General features: G+C 38.5%; 1 protein-coding gene across 1 annotated transcript in view; it reads left to right on the top strand.

Annotated features, from left to right (window-relative positions):
* Positions 1–20,383, top strand: part of FRY (furry homolog (Drosophila)) — a 164,716-nt gene that overhangs the window by 19,601 nt on the left and 124,732 nt on the right. The window contains exon 2 of the mRNA XM_008938741.1: positions 9,749–9,948. Within this exon, the coding sequence (XP_008936989.1) occupies positions 9,749–9,948 (200 nt within the window). The remainder of the gene's footprint in view (positions 1–9,748; positions 9,949–20,383) is intronic.

The raw sequence follows: 20,383 nt of genomic DNA, 5'->3' as shown, positions 1-20,383 counted from the left end.
TGTAGGGAAGGAAGATGCAGGTCATGTTCTCACTGTTTGCTGGTGCCTCTTTTGGAAGTAACTATTCCTTCTCTTTTGGACTCTTTTAGCCTTGCATTTCCTCGGCACTTTTCCAAATTCCCTAAAAATAATCCCTTGTGCTAACACCCATCAACCACAAAATGACGGGAATATCTTCATCTCCCTGTCTCTGAAGAGGAAAGCAAACCCAACAAAACATGTGTCTAAAAATCTTACAGGAAGCTATTTTGTGAACCAATGAAACCAAAGTGGAGACTAGCTTTTTCCCCTATTACATAAAGAAAGTGTAAAAGGAGAGTATGAATATCTTTCTTTAAAATAAAATGCTTTTAAAGTCTGTTTGAGTTCAAAGAAATTCTGTCACAGTTTCAGGAATAGACCATTTTCTTTGTTTTAATTTTTTAAAAATCAGTTAATCTACTTATCTGAAACTGATGATCTGAATATAACTTTCCACCCTTATTTTACTTCTGGAATAACTGGAAAAGATAACAAAATTTTTGAAGTTATCTCAAAAAGATGCCAAGATGTTGGAAGTATATTGTTAATCTCAAGTCAGCCTTCAAAGAGGCAGCATGTCATTATCCTATAAAACACAGAAATTTAGAAGTATATATGTTTGATTTGGATGCCATCAGAAGCAACACAAGTATTTCCTTTAGTAAGGAGTCATCCCCAAATGGAGCATTCAAATGGCAGTTAATTGTTTTGAGATTGTCTCCAGGAATTTCCATGTCATTTAGCTTTTTCAATCTTTAATCTCATAATTAACCAAGCAAATTCTAAAATAGACACAGCTGAAAATCTTTTTTACATGTCTAGATTCCCACATATCTTCAGCATGGTGGTATATGCAATCAAGAAAATAATGATCTAGGAGAAAAGGAGCAGAAAACTAACAGTGAGCAAAGAGAATGGACAGGAAAGAGAATTGCTTTCCTGCCTCACTCAGATGTCTTGCAAGGATCTGAGATAAGAACCTAGGAACATTGTTAAGCTGCTCAACCCCTGACCTGCAACTTGGCAGAAAGAGGGAAAGTCCACTTCTTATGGGATCATAATTACTTGGAGCTTTGCCAAGTCAGTGAAAAGCACTTGAAAGTTGATGGACATATATGACAGGATTTCCTGTTTGTTTGTTTGTTTTGGCAATCATCATTCTTGAATCCCCTGTGTATGGAGACATGGTCTCTCACAAGGGGGGAATATGTGTTCCACCCACTGCTTTCCTCTACAGGGCCCCGTATCAATTACCCCTCACTGGCACAGAACAGCAGTGCACACCTGAGCATTGCAAAGCTTAACACCTACCTGCCAGCAGCTGGGATGTGAGGGCTGGAAGGTTACTGGTGGCTAGTGAAGCCAAAAGAACAGTTATAACCTTTCCAAGATACCAGGCTGAACAGGATCCTTAGGTTCAAAGCTAACAGGCACCTCACCACATCAGTCTGACATAAGACCTGTCAGTATGTGTGAGGACTATTCTAATGTTTCCCTGAGCTTGGGCAAAAATGTCTGTATTAAACTGGTTGTCTCCTAATGGTGTTTATGCCAGAAGATGGCTGCTTCATAAGCCCCTCTAAGTGGAATGAGTATTTGAGCTCTTTGTGGATGTGCAGAGAAAATCATCCACCAAAAGTGGTTTTATTTAGCATCCTTTGGGCCCACTGAGTGGCCATATGCTTATTTTCATGGATGCTGCATTTTCATTCTGTCCTGCAGAGGACTGGGTCTGATTGTAAAGAAATGACCAGATCTGGGACTTGTTCTGGGGCTCCATTCTGCAAATCTCTGTCCACCCCTGGATTCAGGGGAGGGCAGAATGGGTTTACTATAAGGAGGCAGCCTTATGTCCTGAAATGTTCAGTCTCAATGAGGATACCATACACTGTATTCCAGGCCTACTGTTTTGTAACATCCCTGAAGATACTGAAAATAAATTGGAGAATGGCACAGGCACACACACACACATGAAGTCCAAGCCTCCTTTTTCTTGGCTAAAGTAGTTGAGTTGGCCAAAGCTTATACTTTATGGTCAACTCTGCCACTTCTTAGTGGACGCAATAATTAATTTGCCCTCTGTTTTCTGTCTTTGCTGTTCCTTGTGTTTACATAGAATTTGCTCTTGCTATGGTAAAAGAAGTAGAAAGTTTGGAGAAGGATTGCCCAATCAAGTCTACAGGGGTTGGAACTGTCTTCTGTAATTCAACAAGTATTTTGAAAATAATGAAGTAAATATATCTAAAACTGGCAACAGCATTTTTTCACTAAATCTTCAGACAGAAATAATTTTAAATGTGGGTCTTATCTCAGTTAAATCTGTGACTAGGTCCTGGAATGGCTTTATCACTGAAGATATCCCCTTCCTTTCTCTTCATCATGCCATTTTACACAAATGACTCTCCCCAGGCATGTCTCTTTAAAGAAACAGAGGAATTTGAAATATATAAATTAGCTCTTTCTCCCTTACAGTTTCAGCATACTCAGGTAGTTCAAGAATTTCCATTTAGAAGGGCCTAGATCACCTCTCCCCAACTTCTTTGAAATCCTCTCTAATATGTTGTTCCCTTCAGACTTGTTTTCAGAATGAGCCATTTTGTTCCAAAATCTTGAGTTTCTTTTATACTTTTCCCTGCTGACCTCGTCCATTTTATCTTCTAGTCTATTCAGTATTTCCTCTGGCACAGGGATTTACATGCTATGTCCAGACCTTTGTTTTGCGTGGGACTGTTGGGTTTTATCTTTGTTGCATTGCAGTCCATCTGTCTAATTGGTCAAAAAAAGCAACTCATCCTAAAGAATCCTGAATTCTTTCACTGCAAACAAATTCCTCACCTTCACAGTGAATCAATTTCATGCAATATCAGTATTTGTCTACACTTTTTTTTTGTTTACTGCTGATTTGCATTTTTGTATTATAAAGCAGAAGCTTTGCAGCAGTACGTGCAGTTAAGTGTAGTATCAAAGCTCCACAGTGGATACTCTCTGTCTGGGACCTACATATGCCATATGCACATACAGATAGAGAAGGAAAGCTTTGTCTGCACTGCTATTGCTTAGGGCAGATCCATATAGCAGCTTTTATATGGACCTTAGAAATTGCTGTAGGCCATACAATAATGGTTTCTTATAGTTATTTTTATAATTAGTTTAAATTATATTTATATAAGCATGCAGTTGAGAAGGGGGGTGGAATACTTTCTAAAGGGTATATTTACTCCCTGGTTTATCAAATCTTTTAATAAAAAAATTTAATATAAGCAGTAAACATGTAGGCCAATATTCGTATTGCATGAAATTGATTCCCTGTGAAGGAACTTGTACTTTCCACATAGTCTGGAGCTGGGACTGAGATGTGCACTGAATTCTTCCTGATCTTTCATTTTTGAGTGTAAGTCCTCCTAAGAGAGAATCGGAAACACATGAAGATCAGATGTTAGTAGCATCAACTGCTCATCATAAAGTCCTGTACTTTAAGTAAATTTATTTCCTATCATATATATTTCAGATCATTAATATTATGTTTATTGTTAACTTTATGCCTTTATGGCTATTTTTTGTTGAAACATGCAAATGAATTATGAAAATCAAATTAGAATAGTGCTATTACTGAATCTTACTAATATGCTGGAATTATATTTCTCTTAGGAAACTTACAGTTTCTTCCACCAAGATAAAAGTGGTCTGCTAGACATTTGCTTTGTTCTGTCAGCAAAAGTTTTCCTTGAATTTTTATCTCTCTGTCTATGAAGCTCAAACTACATGAAAATGTTCAGCTTTGAAGGTTGAAAAAGCCACCTTTTGGTAACTTTGGCATGTGTACCATATCCTGGTAAATGAAATTCTTCATGGTTTATTTAATATTGTTTTTTTTCTTTTTAATATTCAATTGCAGTTTTAAAACAAAGCAAATTTTCTTAAGAGTTATTTCACCAGAAGTATAATTATCTTTAAAGATACGTGGTTTCCCACTGACTCTTGGCATGTGAAAAGAAGAGAGACTGCATCGGTTGGTTTTATCGCGAGGAATTCGAACTAGATGTACTTTTGGCCAAGAAGACCTTAGTGACAAAACAAAACCCATCCCGTGTTGTCTCTGTGCTTTGCATTTCTATACTAATTGCTTTCAGCTTGGATTGTAGGATAATACGTGTGTTTGATACGTGTGGTTTGTTTATGTCGAACTCCATTATCCTGTCTCATGTTCTTGGAGTGCCTGAAGTAGTTTCGCTAATCTGTCAGCATAGTATGTACTTGTGGATAAATATAGACATGCAGCCACTCTGTGAGCGGTCATCATCATATGCTGAAGCTAAAAATTACCCCTTTGGTTATGGAAAGGCTGATCTGATCCAGAGGCCTGCTGTAGCTCACACATTGTAGCTCTTCAGCACTTGTCTATTATTACTAGTCAAAAAACGAGAAGAAATGCCTGCCTCGATGCTGAGAGACATGTATAGCAAAGTATGAAACAGGATTATGAAACAACTCGTTTCCTTTTTGATTTTAGTTAGAAAAGGATTCTAACTTTTCTAGCTGAAGGAGCAGAACGTTTCGGGTATTCCCAGGCTCATGGATATTACAGTAGCATGCTGGAGAAAACCCAGTGTGGTCGGCTTTATAAAGGGGCTCGGTAGGTGTGAAAATACGGCAGATACATGTTTTGGTTTGTGTTATTCGTTTGTTTGTTGTTGCTAACGTGTAAATTTGACACAATTAACTGAAAAAATGCAGTTCACTAACTTTGAAAATTCACTAACAGTTTGGCTGAAATTGTATGCAGTGTAGCACAGGCTTTTGGCTTCTGCATTATGATCATTCTGTTGTTTTGCTTCATCTTACAGCTTTAAGAAACAATACCTGTAGTGTAAATCACAACAGATCACCGTAGTATCACTCTTAGGATAACTTAATTTTGTACTCATCCCCATTATCAGCTTTGTGACCGTGTGTGTTAAAACTACTGTGCTTTTTTGCATTGGTTTCTCTGATCAGGGAAATGATCGATACAGTAAAAAATTTAGCAGTGATTTTTGTTCAGTAACCTTTTCTGTGGCAGTAGTGTAAGGCTGTGGTGAAAACCCTATGTGATAATTGCATTGCTACTTCCATATTTACTCCTTGGTTTAAATTTTTTAAAAGTACGTAACTTTGAGAAAATCCTATGGTTATAGCCTGAACTAAATGAAAATATTCTGTAGGAAAAGTGTGTAATTTGAAATATAGCATATTGCAGATACAGTAGAAAAATAAGGAACATGTCTTAGAAACAAGAAAATGAGTTGAGTGAAGTAGCCCTCAGACAGAATTTCACCCCAAAATGTTACAGACATCTTAGAGCTGATCAGGTGTAGTTAATATTTTTTTACACATTTTTCTGAGAGGAGCTTTAAATATGGATACAACTTTCTAAAACTGCCCCTGCTGTTGCAGGGCCCTCAGGCATCAGGGTCTCTGGCATGTGCATCACCATTCATTCTCCCTCAGAACAAGCTACTTTCCTCTAGGTGAAGGGTTTAGTTGAACACAGGACTGTGTTGAACCAGAGTGGCAAGTACCCTACAGTAGTTGGGGGTTCAAATTGAATGTTTCAAAGGTGTCCATTATGGTGCTTCTCTTTGTTAGAACACTATTATTATTTTGAAGTCAGGTGGTAAAATCTTAATTTGTCAATGAAATCAGTATTTGGAATTGAGTCTAAACCCTCCCTCCCACTCCCAACACATATCTTCTGCATAAGCCCATACAAACTATATGTTGTGATTTCTCCCGTAAAAATTAGGTGTTTTATTTAATGGAGCTATATTTCACTGGCATAGATGGCAAAAATGGACACATCCTTTTTATTGCTGTTTTTAAGGCCCACATTATAATTTCTCAACATAAAGGGGCCAATCATGGATGACTTTAATGCAGCTATTTCTTAAATTTTGAGTCCTTGATTTCCAGGTTTATGTCTCAGAGGCAACTATTTTTATTTTATGAACTTCGTAGGGCTCTTGTCTAGGAAAAACAACTATATTCTGTTCCAGTTCCTACATCACTGGTATAGATGTCAGTGATAATCTAGTTACTGGGCCAGATTTTTGCAATGCAAATAATGAGATAATGGAATTGAAAAGATGCATTAGAAAGCCAAACCTGTATGTAGTAATTCATGATGAATTCATGATGAACACTGTTGAACCCTCATACTGTTGGCAATGTTAACTTCCACAGTGAAGGTGCTTAAATGGTGTTAGCAGTTACAAAATGGTCTTTTAAAAATTTGAACTAAATCATTGTCATATGTTAGTCATTTCCATAACCTCTGTAATTACTGTAGCTATGGCAGATATTAACCCCCAGGATATCCTTTTCCTTTCCTTTGGGTAAAAGGCTGTACAGTCCTATATTTCAGAGAAGAGCTAGACTAAAACTTTCTGGTTCACTAAGCAAACTCACTAAACAGTTGTATTTCTCTATTACAGCATGCAAATAATTGATTTTTGAGTTAGATGTCTGGGAAAAAAAAATCAGACCAGCCTGTGTCACAGACCTAACAGCATCATTGTTAAAAGGCTTCCTACTAACAATGACCATGTGAATTTAAATTCCCATTTCAAAATCCTGAGTGCCATGATGGTTGAAGATGAGGGTGGCAGCTCCCAGATAGTCTTAAACCTAATTCTGAAAGGGTGTGAGGCATGTATCATCTCACACATTGCCTCTCATCCTTCTTGTGTGTCCCTTCATAGTAAATTTTGAACTTAGTATCTGGTTTAAACCAAGGTCGTTTGAGGAACAGAAGGCAAATTTGGGTTTGGTTAGGTTCCTACAGATTCCCTCAGGAGGGATCCTGGGATGGTTGTGCTGGCCAGAGCAGGGCGGGCGGCCCAGCCCGGGTGTGTTTTGCTTGGCAGAGGCTGGCTGGTGGGCAGGCTGCCCGCCCAGCGCCGGGCACGGAGCTCGGGAGGAGCTTGGGAAGGACTGCGGGGAGCTGGGGACGGTGGCAGGGGTAGGACAGGGCTTCTGCTGCACAAAGGGCACAAATGCTCCAGAAAATGAGTTTCACTGCTCACAAAAAGTGTTTCACCTAACTGAGCATTTGGCAATCAAACTGATTTCATGGGTAGAGGTGAGGCAGTCAAAATCATGCATTTGGGAAATATATCAGTGATTGTGAAAATATTGCCTGACTTCTTCCTAAAGCTATTTGTGGAGAAATTTCCATTACCTTGTCTATTTGATAGTGCATACAGATTTGCATCCGATCCTTTGCATCCCACTGTCTTCATGCTTAAATTTTAGGAAAGCTTGGGTGGTGACAGGAGAGCAGTAACACTTACAGTCTTCTCTGATGGCAGTTTTTTTTCATTACTTTGAAGTAGTTTATTATTCAGAACAACAGTGTATTTTTAGAAAGTTTTTTATAGTATAAATGTAGAAGAGTTCTATGCACTTTATTTTCTACAAGGAGTCATAATGCCAGCAAGACTCTGTGGTTATGCTTTGGCCCTCAAGAATCAAGTGAAACTTTGCAGGAAACACATCTAGCAGGAAGCATCTACCAGACTGTAAGAAATGGTGCTGGTGTGCTAGAGAGTGATGGCACGCCTTGTTACCTTCAAAGTACAGTATGGACGTGTTACACTTGCAGAATAATAGCTGCATGAGCAACAGCATTTCTATCTTGCATTATAGTCATGTAGTGGAATTCTAAAGAGTCTAAAAAAATTTTAAAAGTCGATTTTTTAAAGGAAAACATGCTCTCTTTTCTTCAATACATCTTTTTTATTTTTCAGTGTGTGAATTTGCGGTCTGATTCTGCCACATCTTGTATACTCTCGATAATGTAGTCCTTGGGCTTTATTTTAAGAAATATCTAAAATCTCATTTATTCCTAAAACAATCTCCTGTAATGAATAATTAACAATTACTTTCAGTAGTAGTTGCAATTCTGTTCCTCAAAAGGAAAGACTAAAGGCATTAGATAAGTGTCATTCTTCATTGTACTTTCTCTTTTCTTTCTGTCTTTCTGTCTTTCTTTCTCTCGCTTTTTGTGTCTCTCTCTCTTTCTCCCTTTCTCCCTTTCTCTCTCTCTCTTTTTCTGTCTCTCTGTTTCTTTCTGTCTTTCTTTTTGCAGCTTGGATGCAACATGCAATGTAACACTCTGGAAGGCTGTTGGGGAAGCGCTGTAATGCTATTAGTTCATAATGTTTTCCACAGTTTGTATTGCGTTAAAGCACCTCTGTCCCAATCACCAGCAGTGCTCACCAGTGTTACAACACTTATATTGCATTCAGAGTGGCTAACGGCTCTCTGCTGGTGTTACCAGTGTTTCTTCATTTGCTGCTTTTAAAGACTCTGCCAGAGCTAGCAGAGGGTGCTACCAGTACCCGCCTGAAGACGATGCATGACTTTAATTGCCCAAAACAGCTAAGCCTGAGGGTTTGGGGCTTGAAATTTTATGCATAGAATGGTAATATTCGATTTAATGACATTTTGTTTCATAGATCTTCAATTTATTTTTTGTTCAGTTTGCTAGAAAAACAGTAAGTAGAGCTAAGCCTTATACCTATCTTGATACTGGACATGGGGAACTCACAGAATCAGAGGATAATTTAGACTGGAAGGGATCTCTGGAGGATGATTAGTTCAATCTCTGCACACTAACTAGAGGAGGTTTCTCAGGGCCTTGTCCAGTCAAGTTTCAAGTAGCTCCAAGAGTGGAAATGCTGCTGTATCTGTGAACAACCTGTACCAGTGTTTGAGCACCCTCTCACAGTGGAAATTTTTTCCATATATCTAATTGGAATTTCCCACATTCCAACTAGTGTCTGTTGCCTCTCGTCCTGTCACCACGCTCAAAGAAGAGTCTGGCTCCATCTTTGCTGCACTGCATTAGGCAGCTGAAGACTGCAATAAGATCTCCCCTTAGCCTTCTCTTCATAAGGCCGTAGTAGTCAAGCATGCTCAGCCTGTGCTCATGCAGCAAGCACGCGAGCCACTGGCCATCTGTGTGATCCTCCCGTGGCCTTGCTGCAGAACAGCAGTGTCACTCGTGTGGGGGAGCCCAGAACTGGACACAGTACTCCAGATGTGATCTCAAAAGTGACAAATGGGCTGTAGGGTTTGGTACTTTCAGGAAAAATGATATAGAATGAACAATTTTTTTGCCACAGAGAACAGTTCAGTCCTGACTCTTCCTATGTTTTTATACTGGTGAAATGTCATTGTTTTGAAAAGAGTCATTCTTGGCTGACTTCAGTATAAATGAGAGGAAAGTCAGGCCCTTTACAACTGACCTTAATCAAACAACCAGACTCCTGACTTTTGCAAGGACAGGCCAGTTTGAATAGCAATAAAGAAAAAATTTATTGCTTGACAACTGAGTTACAGATCTGTCTTGCCAGACAAAGGACAAAAAATTAGAATTTTATCCCAACATTTAGGTGTCACTAAGTCTTACCACATAAAAAAAGGAGAATTCAGTGTGCACTGAGTTGTTAAACACTACTCAATTTTAATACATAAGATTTCATCTTTGATTTCTTCTTCCAGTCTAGGTTATGTGCATTTTAACTATAACTATACCATGGAAATTGTATTTATGTGTTGTGTATTTCTTTGATCATCAGCTAGTCTCCAGTTTTGCTTTCACAATATAGTGGGCCACTGGGGTGCTCTGGAAAAGTTAAGACATGTTGAATTAGCTGAAAGTAAACGTGTCCTATGTCCATTTCAGCTTCTCCAGTTGGTAACGGATATATCAAGCCACCCGTCCCACCCGTTTCTGGTACCCAGAGAGAAAAAGGACCTCCAGCCATGTTGCCTATCAGTGTTGACCCAGACAGCAAACCAGGCGAATACGTCCTGAAGAGCTTGTTTGTGAACTTTACTACTCAGGCTGAACGCAAGATTCGCATCATCATGGCAGAACCTCTTGTGAGTATAAAGAAGCTCTTGCGTATATATGTACTTTGCTTCAAGTTTATTTTTAAATCAGGTTTGCTTGCTGTGTAATGAACAATATTTTGCTTGTAGTCTGCACTGGAGTTTGATAGTGTTTCCCAAACTTTAAGATACTCTATGATGGCAATTAGAAAGTTTTGGGAGAGGACAGAGGGATGCCAGATATGCTGAAGGGGTCACATGAAAAGGAATGAACATTTCATTTTTGTTTACAATATGGGCATGTGTGAATGCGATTGAGAGGCAGAAGGGCTGTCAGCCAGCACAGATTTCATAACTGAGAGAGTGGTCACATGAGTCAAAATAGATTAGAAAATGCTGAAATACAATAAAAACAGTATTTCTGAACATTACCGGTTTTCAGCTAAAACATGAATAGTGAGTAGCACTGCTGGTTCTTATTTTAGTTCTGACAGTAGTTGGTCTCATATTCTAACAAAGTGCTATAGCACCTATTTTCCAGATACAAAAAGTATGCAGTATTTGACAAAGGAGCTACGTTACAAGGTCTTGCACAGTCAGTGAGAGAGACATTGTTTTTTATATTTTAGGCAAATTTAACATAAAAGTATGTCTGCTGCAAATTGTCTTTTGTAACTGAACTTCTTGGAGTCTGCTTATTTTGAGACTCCGTTTTATGTACATTCTTGTTATTTTGATCAGTGAGTAATGGTTCTGTAACTTAGAGCTTAGTTCTGACAAGGTTAAAAAAAAACAAACTAGGAACCTGTATTTCTGAGCTATAAGGGAATTTTTATAAAATCTTATAATATTTTGGTTATAAAGCACAGTATGAAATACTTAGTTCAGTTCCCTGTTTTCAGGTCTGGATATTATGAACAGTAAAATTAAGGTTGTCTTTGATTCTGATGACATCTGTTTAGCTTTATGCCTTGATTTAGATTCAGAAGCATTTGATGATGGCAAAGTTTTTCCAGGCTTTCCTCTGAAACATTAGGTAGATGCAAGATGACAGAAATACCTTACATAATCTAGAAATAACACCAAAGAAAGCTATCAAAAATTAATATTGTGACAGAGATCCAGTTTCTTCTTTCATGAGTCCCCTCCAAATCACAAAAAGTAGAATAAACCAACAGTCATATTGCAAGTCCTTTAAAAAATAAAAGCAGCTGCTTATTACCATCCAGCCTTCATGTGCCACACAGTGAATATCTTTTAAGTTTTAATACAAAATGTATTATAAAATTACCAGGGAAACAATAAGAAGACCAGCACTGAGAACATAATTTCCTTGCAGCACCTCTGTTACTCTTAAACCCTAAACTCTTCATTTTCATGTAGCATTTCAGACATAGATAGGAACCATTGACCCTGATTTGTTCCTGTTTCACCTGTGTTGAGGTGATTTTGAGTTGCTCTGCGTTCATATCTTATTTCTGTCTCTTTGTGAAAATATGAATATCTGATATTCATCTTATATTCCAGAGGTTGTTCAGTGAAATCTTATTTGGTAGATTCAATGCAGAATGTGAAACATGACAAGAGACTGGAATGTCACCTTCTTCTTGTCAACATTTTCAGAACATATTTCTTACAGGGGTCTAGCTGTGAGACACTAAAAATAATTCAATGACATACTCACATCTTATTAATACTAATAGGATTTACAAGTCCTGGCATGCTGCTCTTTGCGGGTGACTGTGACAAATGTGTAACTAGGATTTTCTAGACATTCAGTCAAAATGATCTTGAAATAATTAGTTTGTAATGAAGAGAAGTGACAAGAGAAAATGGCAAAAATTATTCTGGAATAGTGGCTAAGATTTTAAGTCCATCCTTTTTGTGGAGTAGCTGTTGGATATTTAGCAGCTTTCCTCCCACATTTCTACTCTGCTGACTAGAATTGTGACCAGGAAGTCCCAGGGATTTGCAAGACAAAGGTTATAAATTGATGGTTTAGAGCCACCCTTTGGCCTTTTTTCACAATAGGTAGTCAAATGGAGAGCTCTTTGAAGATTCTGTTCTAATTAAACTCAAAAATACTTCAAAGAAAATCAAACGTGCAAAGTACTCTAACACTGAGATGTTTCTGGTTTGAATTCTCTAAGTCATTACCAGATATGACAGTTACCCTTTATAATGAGTGATGAATACTTAAGATATCTTTTAGAGAAGCTAAAATGATACGTTTGTAATGTAATTGCTTTTTCCTCCCTTTTATCACAAAGTCTGTCTCACGTTCAAGCTCTGAAGTTACTGTGGGATTAAACTAAAGACTTACTGATTTATTTTTTTATCTAGATTTTTCTTTCCATACACACATTCTGCCTGCTTATCATGATTAGTGTTACTGTTGCTGTTATAAATTTATCTCTGTGTCTTTGGGTTCCATGTGCCTGTTTGACATATCCATCTCTTTTCTTTTGTGATGTACACAAAGCCCAACTGTAAATTACAGTGTTCTGACAACTGTGGTGGAAAAACAAGTTTGTGTCCTGCCGCGAGTTGCAGATGCTAGCAAGGCACACGAAATTTTTGTTGTTTTCTAGGGTGGCAGTAAAGGGCACAGCACCCACCCTCTCCTGCAGTCCCATGAAATCTCATCTGGGACAGCAGTATTCCAACAGCAGAGAAAGCAGAGGGCAATGTCACCTACTCTGCCTGCTGCCTTTGCCATCAACTGAGTGTGATTTGACATTTTGGTTACAGGATGTGGCAGCAATCATCATAAACAAAAAAATTCCTAGTAAATATAATTTCTAGGCATGAGTCTGGTGTCAACTATCCACTCCTAAGTCTTAAACAAGCTAGAATGAAAATCTTCAGTTTCCAGATGTGGGTTGTGGGTTTGTATTTTTTTTATTTTAGAGAATATTGTATTTGGAATTTAAGGTCATTTTTTTCCTATTTTTAGAGTCTCTGAAATATAACAAATGTTTTAACAATTACATTGAATTCACAATTATCTGACTAATTTTTAATGATTAAACTACTATACCCAGATTGTCAACTTATATTAATCCAAATCAAAGGTATTTGACAGGAGAATTAATTGAAAGGGATTTTCCAGTTTATAAAATTAAATTCACATAAGTGAAATGTAAATAATTTATTCTTGGTAACCTTCAAGAATTCCCTGCTTCTTTTCTGTAAATAATTTTTCTTCTTTGTAATGAATATTAAGATTTTTTCCTGTTGACTTTTTTCACAGCTGGTTGCATTCATGTTTAATTTTTATCAATTTATGTTGCAAATTTTGCCTGAATTGTCTCAATTACAAACACAATTTGATAATTTATTACTTGCTGATTCTTTCTTTCATGCAGTGGTGACTTTAAAATGAAGCTAGAATGAGGAAGCCATGGAAATATTTTTGCCAGTTCAAATGATAAAATATGTTAATGTATCTTAACACTGTAAGGAAAAAAACCTACCAAATAGTTTCATTTTTAGGACTGTTGATTATAATTTAGGCTAATAACTCATCCTGTGCATACTGATCAGGCTAATCTTTAAATGCAGTTTTCATCAGCACTTGCACACAGCTGTAGACGTTGATAAAACATAGTGAGCTACAGGCATTGACAGTGGTTAATGGTTAATTTAGCTGCTGGTAAACTTTCATTATGCCTTTCTCCTGCAAGCATCTTCTTTTAGTGAGCTTCTCTGAATTCAGGATCTCTTTAAATACTGAACTGAAGAAGAGAATTTACTCATTATAGCATCATTAGGACTATAAGCATATTCATGTATTCTGTGTGTAACTTTCTCCATTTATTAGCTAAGTTTTATCTCGCCATTGGGAAAAACCTGAAAGCAGTGATGTGATTGACACTAGTGTATTTATTACTTCCATTTCATTAGGAGCTCAAAGACATTAAAATATAGACCCGTTTCAAAATAGGGCTGGTGATAACAGCCCAGGAGGTTGTTAGGAAGACTCTGAAAGGGCAAGAACATTTGTAGTGGCAGTGCTGTCCAATTAGCTCCAATCTAGGCTTCACTTTCTCTAGGCAAGAGAGGAACTAGGCTAAAGACAGACTTGGAAGAAAAGCAGAAGTTTTTTTCCTCTTTTCAGGTAGTTGTAGAGCACAATAAGCTCTCCCTTCAGCTTCCTCTTCTCCAGGCTAAATAATTCTAGTTCCCTCATCCTCTCCTCTTAAGACATGTTCCCCAGACCCTTCATCAGCTTCACTGCCCTTCTCTGGGCCCATGAGGTCATTCTTGTAGGTCAGTGACTGGATTCCAGGTCAATTTTTTAGGCAGTTGGTCTCAGTATTTTATTCAACTCCTAACCCTATCTAAGGACTGAGCTTGATTTCTGTGTGGATTGTCCACTTGGTTCTATTTCTTTTTACTCAGACCTTCCAGCAGCTACCTTCTCTGTTTCAAGAAATCAGTTGAGAAAAAAGTATCAATCATCACTCTTCCCTCCACTAATGTTGCACTTTCACTGGCTCTCTAGGCATAGTGCAGTCCACAAAACCCTGCTCTGACAGTGATAATGAAGTCCAGGTTGGGCCACAGCAGCTCGTTCTTTCCTCTAGCAGAGACAGAGGCAGCTGAGCCTGGGAGATACCACCCGTGAAACAAGTAAGCTCTACTCAGGTACTCAAAGGACTTAAAGGCAGAAAAACATAGGAAAAAATCAAGTGTCTATACTGAATATGAAGAGCATCAAATATAGCAAATACAACTCTTAATTGCATAAAGAGACATCAGTTGCCCTGGCACTCTTCACCAGGAAAAATATCCCTCTCTGGTTATCCCAGCATCTATTTCAGGCTGAGACCTGTAGCAAGAGACAAGCACTGAAGAGTATAGAACAGTAGTCCTTCTTAGGGTGGCAGATCTTGAACAGCAGGAGAGTTATCTTACCTAGAAAGGTTTGTGTAATTGAAGCAGTGGACACACGTGAGATGTCTTGTGTGTAGTTCAGGAGGACATATCATAGAACTGAAACACAGGAGTTGAGGGAAAGGGTGTCAAAGACACAGCTGGAAAAACTTAGAGGAAGAGCCAAACATAGTCAACATGGTTAAGATTCCAGCATACACACAAGACTGAGGGAAAAAGTTTATGCCATTTTAGCAGCTAGGAAGGAAAAGGACACATTTTTGCATAGCTGTTGGCACAAGCATTTGCTGCTAGATACAGGACCATAAAAACAGTCACAAATTTCAGAGCCAGGGAATGTGAACAGGAGCTTTCTCAGGGATCTCAGGGTTTCCATAGCTTGCCGTGTGAGCTGAATAGTGTTTGAGGCTTCAGATCTCATTCTGGTGGTTAAACTCTCCAGGATGCTCACTGTTCCTGGGCCTCACTACTTCATGGATATAGTTGGAGGACAGTCAATGGCACGTATGATAGTACAAATCGCTAAGAGGATGTAATGTTGGAAGGCAGATTCAATCCAAGGTCACCAAGGCTGTTACACTGTGTCATGTGTTGGTCAGTGCTTGCAAATATAGAAGAGAACCTACTACATGCCTCTGATCATTTTTGTGTCATTTAAGTATATAGGTTATTACCACTATCCATAAAATTAAAGTCTCACTACAGTCATCTGATGCCAGACTTATCACTGGTCTGTCATCATGAAGAAGAGAAAGAAAATCAAGTATGTACTTTGGTAGCATTCTTGCCACAAAAGTAGCAGCTAATTAAAGAGATATCTTTCCATATTTTCTCAACAGCTTCATCCTTTTCATGCTTTCAGAGTCATATTTGAGGTGAATGAGGTACTGCTTCATCAGGATTGCTGTATGTTTCTAAATTTAAATTTATGTACTCTTTTCTGGGCCTGTGTCCGCTGTGGCACAACTTACACATTGAATTATGCCATATTTGACCCTGCATATCTGGTGGCATGAAAATATGAGAAAAACTTAAATACTTCCTGTAGTAGTTTGGAAATCCACCTAATAAGGGCTTGTTTCTTTATCTGGGCACATAGTAAGGGTGGAAGCTATGGCTATTATGGCCACCGTACTTGTAGCAAAAGTACAGTGAAGGCTGATGTTAGCTCTGCAAGGTCACTGTGGCATCCTCCTTGGAAGTCTGTCAGACTGGGGACAGTAACCTGGAGGAAAAGGCTTCAGATCAAGACACCTGGGGACACATCTTTTACGGTACAGTTACAGACTTTGAGATAAACACATAGACAAGAAAGCCCAAAATAAAAGGAAGTTAAAATTACTGATAGTCACTCAGGATTTCTCAAGTTCACTTAAAAAATATAACTCTCCCCATCTATCGGTCTGTTCTGTGAAAACAGATGTATGGTTGGTGACAGTAAGTAGCTACCTGACCTTAAAGCAGCAGTGGCTGTGAGGCAGCAGACCTTTACCGGGGCCAGTAGCTGCTATTAATTGTCTTAGGCCTCAGAGAAACGTAGTTCCTGTTTACAGACCTCTCAGCTGTGCCTGGAGAAGCCCTGCAATTACAACTGTAAATTTATTCAAATCAACTGATAAGGGCTTCCTATAGCTTAGATTAAATTAGGTCACATTACACTGAATGAGTAGGCAGAGGTCAGGGCCCTGAGGGCACTGTTAAGCCTTAATGGCCTCCTGCAGGCCTTGCCCACCTCTGCCCACAGCCCAGGGCCCTGTGACAGCCCCCAGAGCAGCCCCCAGGAGCAGTCCTCGCCACAGCAGCACCACAGGAGGGCCAGTCTCCATCTCTCCACAGCCCTGCCTGGCCTTGGCCCATCCCACGGAGGTGCCTGATGGCTGGGGCTGCTATCCCCAGCCCTGCCTGCCATGCTCCTGGCTGGCATGGTGGGACGGACTCTGCTGCCAAGCTGTTCTCGTGGGGAGATTAAGATACTTGGAAGAGCATGGGATCGTGGGCAGTTCTGTATGAGAAAAGACAGCAAGTGTCTCTCTCTCATGCAGCTGTGCCTCAGTACTTGGTAGCTGGTAGAATGCCTATCCTGCCTGGTCATAGGGTATTCTGCATGTCTGCATCCAGACAGGCATTTTCCATTTCACTCTGCTTTACCTCTCTACCAGAGGTCTGGTGCCAATCCTGTATTTTCATTTCCAGGGCTCACAAATGTGGGGAAACTTGCCTACCCTTCCTGATCTCCCTCCTTTTATAGCGTTTTACCAGTTCTGTGTAAATATACCAAAAGAAGGAACCTTATCTACTGCTTGGAACATGGAGGTCCCCTAAATCCTTGTAACATTGCTCTCACCATGGGCAGGAGTTTGCTTGGAGGCGAGGGCAGCACTCTCATAATAACTTGGAGAACGTGGTGAGCTCAAGAGGGAAGCTGTGCAACCCCATCCCCTGCAGGAAAAAAAGGCTTCCTGCATTTTTCTTACTGTGTCCTTGCACAGAAGGAATAACTTTGCTCATCATAAATTACTTGGTGTAAAACTGCATATAGTATTGAAGTGTCAGTTAATTTCTCTGCTTGGGAAACAAAGATGTAACCAAATAACTAGGGTACATCAAGATCAGGAGAGACCATCCTCTCACCCTCTTTTGCCAGCTCTCAGAAGTAATGTCAAAAGTGGAAAAGGAGGAAACAATACTGTTCAAGTTATACACTTTTGACTGTAGTGATTTTGTCACCTCCAGCTATTAATTTATCATTGAATCTTTCAGTGTTTCTATTCCACAGAAGTCTGCTGCCACAAAAACCTTTTCTTCATAGAAGTGATTATTATATGGGGCTACTAATAAACTCAATCCTGTACCTAAAATTCAGTTAACACTGTCTTCATTACTCCATTATATTAACTTTATAATCGTTCCCCAAGCTTCCCCAAGCATCATAGTCCTTCATGAATTGTCATCATCAGTACAAATGCCACTAAAACTTATATATATTCCCTGCACCAGAAAATTAAGTTTCAATTAACAAAATTTTATCTTCTTACACTGGAATTGTTTAAGTTGGCCTCTGTCAGTCTACTAGATAGACTGATCATAGAACAAAGATCTATGATGGAATTAATTACGTCAGTATTAAGAGCCCACACTTGGTTTCTAGATGCTCTTTTTACATTTATTGAACTTACAAGGTTGTGTAATTCACTTTTTCTGTACAGTGTAGTACTGGGGTAATCAAAATCAGGGAAAACCAAGGAAAGTATTACGATACTAGCCCAGACCTTACAATTTGCATGTATTCAGACAGAGGATTTTGATGTGTTCATTAAGTTAAATTTTTAAAAAGGCATTTCCAGTCGAATTTCCTTTCTTTCTTGTGTTAGAGCCTAGCTCAAATTTCAGTAAGGTCATCCTTAGTAGTCTTCTCAACTTCACACATTTTACAAAAGCATGTATTTGAAATACTGTTTTTGAAACTAATCCACTGTTAGCCTTCAGCCTATTTGGGCTTAAAATACCTTACTGAAAGGAATTTTTTTACTTTCTACCTATGAGAAAGAACCTTACTTTGCAATGACAAAGCATTAGAGAAGATAAAAATGCTGAGAACAGTAGGGCTTTTGCTTGTTTATTTGTTTGTTTTTATTTTTTTTTCAGTTACCAGTGTATCTGTAAGAGCACTTAACCTTTGTTTAAAGTTTGTGACTGTTTATTATCAATACCCAGTTGAGGGCATGTCTAGGAATTTTTTTACTGATCAAGTAAGAATGTCGAATCCTTGAATTGTTTGCTCAAGGTAAGTGAAAGAAAGAAAACTCATTTGGTTTTGGTTTGTTTGTTTGTTTTTGTGATTTTTTTCCCTAGAGTTCCATTGTATTTTGTGGAAATTTGAGTGTAAATTTTTGAACTGTGCACGTAATAGTTTGGAAAGCAATCTCTGTTTCAGTGAGCTTGCTTCTCTCTTCAGGCTGCTTGGAATTTACTCCACTTCTTTGTAGCACTAGTTCTGAAAATAAATTTCTTATTTCGTTGTCTTGTTTGACCATTTTTTCTGATACATCACTTACTTCAGATTAAACCATTCTCATGACCAAAATTTCTTAGTGTCCACATTTTAATTTTGTTAGTAGACAGCACAGGTAAAAGATACCCTTTGCAGAGAATGTGATGATGAGACAAAAATTAGCCTCTAATACCTGATATGATGACATAAGCTATCACCAATAGAACATCAGAACAGTACATGATGTGGATGCCAAAGAGGCAAGAGTCAGAGCCAGTGAGTGAAATACTGTATTTGAAGCTGAACTGATGTTTTGTTCCACAGTTCTGTATTCAGCAGTACAACAGTACTGGGCACATCCTTTTCCACCTGAGTGAAACAGAAGACCTGTTCCAAAGTAAAGAGCAGTTGCATGACTAAAGAATAGCCTGAGTAATACTGACCCTGCCTAAACACGCATTGTTTTGATGCAGTAACTGTAATGACAAGTAGATTTTGACCTGAGCTTACTAAAATAAAAATTTATGGGAGATGTAGAGTACGTTTACATATATTTCATAGCCACTTGAAATATGCTTTTTTTCCTCCATATGAAATACCATATACAGTTAGCATTGCTTTTTTACTTAATTTTCAGAAGTTCATCAGAATTGTCTTAAACATTTTTGAGTCTATGATTTGGTGTTATTCAGAGTTGTGGTGTTTTCTTGAAGGTATATTGTCATACTTTTTTTGTTATTTTCAGAATTTCCTTTCACTGTATGCATAGAATTCTCCTTTTTTTTTTTATAAATGAAATCCCCTTTTCTGTTTATTTTACTATCTTTTCAACACCTTACTGACACAGTCTCTTAAACGAGGTATCTTGCAGCTAATTGATGCTGAGCAGAGCAACAACGAAAATCTAAGATTTTGTTGTCATCCACTGAACTGGCAATTTATATTTTTATGCATCAGGACCTGCTGACTTGCAAAGAGTGGTTGTGAAAACAGGACAATAACTGCCTATTTCGTAGAAGTTCCAGGTGGGGAACATTTGAGAGACTAGCAGAGTAAAGAGATTGTGGGTTTGAGTCAAAAAGTTTGTCTCTCTTAATTGCTTAGGTATAAATTAACAGGGCTTCCTGGAGCAGTGGGGAGAATTCCCAAAGAGCAAAAAGGTAAATAAGAGATGAAAATTGTTTGCAAAGAAGTTCAGAGCTGTTTTCAGGACAGTAGATTTTTGATGGGACCGTAGACTGTTCTATCAATTTTTGAGAGGTCAAAACAGAAGGAAATATTTTCAGGTTCAGCTGCATGAACCTGCTCAGCACAGGATCAGCATAGATCCAGTCTGGGAGGGAGGAGGCAGGAGCACACAGCCAGGGTGGAGGCAGGGACCAGACAGACAAACTGTCCATTTCAGAAGCTGCAGGCTGGTAGGTAAGCTACATCTGAAGGGTAGATGCTCCTCTCTGGAATAAAGTTTCACATTCCCAGCCTCCAGAAGCAATTTTTTACCTTATCTTTGTGTGTACAAAATAACTGGTGGCAAAATTAAAATTTCAGCATGTTTGGTCCAGCTGTTTTTTCGAGTAGACTTTTTCCTACAAAACA

This window comes from Merops nubicus, unplaced genomic scaffold (genome assembly GCF_000691845.1).
Source record: "Merops nubicus isolate BGI_N331 unplaced genomic scaffold, ASM69184v1 scaffold9374, whole genome shotgun sequence".
Lineage (NCBI taxonomy): Eukaryota > Metazoa > Chordata > Aves > Coraciiformes > Meropidae > Merops > Merops nubicus.
The sequence above is the reverse complement of the archived record's forward strand: the minus strand, read 5'-3'. Positions and strand labels throughout refer to the sequence as shown.